We start from the raw sequence: 2962 nt of genomic DNA, 5'->3' as shown, positions 1-2962 counted from the left end.
AAATGGTCTTTTAAGTTGAGATCTTGCTGAAAGAGTAAAATCTTAAGCTTTAAACCTGAAGGGCTTTTCAGGTATTAAGTTTGGCTAGGTGGGAGAGCCACCTAGTAGTCCTATATTTTCCTAAAAAGAAACAACAACAATGCCAAATTACGTGAGCGATTTCAAATCAGCATGAACACTAGGAAAAATGTCAAGTAATTCCTAGTGTCTAATTTTCTTGTAGATAGTTGGTTAGTTGAATTTGCCAGAATTAAATAAAGCTTGTTTGTTTATGCATTGAAAATAATTGAATTCTGAATCTGTTAAGTCTATATTTTGCATTCTGATTGTATGAAATATAAATTAATTTGATATCAAATATACTTTAAAATTGCTTAGTCAATTGGCTTTTTTAGTGCCAAGGAGGGCAAAGAAATGGGTTCAGGCCCATTTCATCTAAAATATAGTTTTGCATGAAGAGCCACCTTGGCACAGCCATCAGTTTCACTGTTTTTCAACCAGTCCTGCTGTCAGTTCTGTGGGTTAACAAGGGAAGAGAAGAGGGTAAATGGCATGGTGCAAAATCTAAACTGGGAGATAAAAACAACTTAGAATATGAAAGTTTGAGCATTGTACTTGAAAATTTTTATTTCAAGTAATCTATGCATCATTAATGTTTCACCTAATATAAAAAGATATTCCTACTTATTGGAAATATGATTTTTAAAGCTTTGATGGCAAGACATTTCTTGAGCACAACCAAGAGCAAAGATAATATTACCAGATTTTTACCTAGCAAAATCTTAAGCAATATTGGTAAGCAAAAGTTTATGCAAACACAATAAATACACATCTTCATTTGGCTTTGGACCTTGTAATTTCATTTACTACAACCTGGTGTCTCAGAACCATGTTCCCAGGGGATAGGGTCATTGTCTTGCTCAGTAGGGACTATATCCCTTTCATGCCAAAACTGTTCCACATCGGGCAGGACGGGAATCTCCTTGTCTGTTTTCTCTTCACCAGAGGGGGAAGATCCAGGTTTCTCTTTGTCTGGTACAGATGGCAGGGGCTCTTGAGATGGGACGTTTTCCGAAATCACCTGTGAGTTACTGGCTAATGTTCCTTGCAAATTTGGGTCAGGTAGCGGCTTTTTTGATGTCAACCATCTCCAGAAATCTTTGAAGCCTTTGAATTCTTCAGACATCACTAAGAAAATGAAGGGGTTTGCAGAAGAGATAGAAAACATAAGGACTTGAGATAAGGCTATAAAACCTTGAGGTGGAACAGGGCTTCCTGTCTTTAAATGCCATACCCATAGCCAAGCTATCCATTCTGGTAGCCACATGATGGCAGAAGTTATAGCGACACTTAACAACATCATTGTGAGTCGCCTGGATCGTATCTGGTTTCTCAGATTTTGGGTCTTGGTTCCTCTGTGTTGGTACCGGCAGTAAGCCTTCCAAAAATACATGCCAGCAAAGAGCAAAGGAAGGCAAAATACAAGGAGAGGGTAGAGCTTACCAAACGTAGAAGTGAACTCCTGTGCCAGAGCTGGCACATCCATGATGCACATCTCCACACCTTCGTGGTATCTAAGGGTGCTAAAGAACCATTCCGGCAAGGGTAAGAGGCAAGCCATGGCCCAGATGACTACCAGTATTGTCCATATTGTGCAGTTGTTGATATTCATTTGCTTGGCTGGGTTGCTTACATACATAAAGCATGCTTTTGCTACCACAACAATTGTTAGACTCTTGGCTGCCATGCATGTGTGTGTGAACCAGTCAGAGGATTTGCAGACAAACCATCCCATATCCCAAACACCTTTGGAGTATGCTGCTGCCCGAAGAGGTGCAGAAAATAGCAGGAGAAAGAGATCAGCTAGGCTCAGATTTAAAATCAGGGAGTTGATCATGGATAATTTTCCTCTCCAAGCACCATGTAGGAGGATGCTGATCACACACAGGTTCCCTGCAAGACCTACTAAACAGATTGCCATTAAAAAAGCAGGAATGATGGACCTCCAGTCCTTGGAGTCATTGGGTTGATAGCCTCCTGCAAAGTGGAGTCTTGCTAATGAAGTGTTCATGGTGCTGAAGTTGGAGTCGTCTGAGTCTGCTGCTAGCATAACCTTTCCTTAGGAACTGTCCTTTGTCAGCCCCTCCTACAGATGTGTGGCTTTAGCTCTTTTGCATAGGAAATATTCTTTCGTCAGATTTATCTAATGTCACCCAATCACATCTCCCCTTTTCCTTATTCCCTATATTTGGCTGTGGAAGACAGTTGAATCAGAGCTTGTCTGACTGTTTGATACTATATACCTGCAACCCCAGTGATTGACGTTCACCATTGGGAGCAGATTGTTTTTTTTCTTATTAGCAAGTCTAATAACCTGGATTATCGGTCCTGTGGAGTAATTAAAATAGCCTCTTCATAAATGATAGATTAGATAGACACGTAAGTATATAGGATATGTTCTTGGGGCTGCCATGAGCAATTAATCCATTTATTTGGTGTAAGCTTAAAAGCCCCAGGATCAGTGCATGTTAACTGCCTTTAAATACCCTTGCTTTATAGACTAATATCTTCTACTTTCTCTCCACAGAAATGAGCTTACCCCTATCCCTATTCTCAGGCAGCTGGCTCTGACCACTTGCATACACAGAGCCCTTCAATCAAGTAATAGAACCAAGGAGAGAGTCCTGGGAGAAATTTAATCATGAACACTATATTTGTTCCAAAGATTGTGAGTTCCTTACAGGTGTATAATTTAGTGTAGCTCTACTAAATTAGAATATTAAAATGCATTAGTTATGAAGGCAATTGAAATATTTAATCCTTTTAACCTCAGTTGTGTCCAGGAAGCAGGACTTCACTGTTTTGCTGGATTTTCCATGTATTTATTGATAAATATGCATGTAGAGATAATTCCATATTTTTCTCTGTGGAAAAGAGAGGAGAAAAAGGAAAAAATTATAAA

At 39.4% G+C, this 2962-nt stretch overlaps 1 protein-coding gene across 1 annotated transcript; it reads right to left on the bottom strand.

The window, feature by feature from the left end:
* Positions 1-859: 859 nt before the first annotated feature.
* GPR151 (G protein-coupled receptor 151) lies at positions 860-2110 on the bottom strand. The gene has a single exon (XM_044661807.1). It carries the CDS (start codon positions 2108-2110, stop codon positions 860-862), a length of 1251 nt encoding a protein of 416 aa, XP_044517742.1.
* Between the last annotated feature and the right edge of the window lie 852 nt (positions 2111-2962).

The sequence above is a fragment of the Gracilinanus agilis genome, chromosome 2 (assembly GCF_016433145.1).
Source record: "Gracilinanus agilis isolate LMUSP501 chromosome 2, AgileGrace, whole genome shotgun sequence".
Taxonomy (NCBI): Eukaryota; Metazoa; Chordata; class Mammalia; order Didelphimorphia; family Didelphidae; genus Gracilinanus; species Gracilinanus agilis.
Note: the sequence above shows the minus strand (reverse complement) of the source record. Positions and strands in the feature narration are given on the sequence as shown.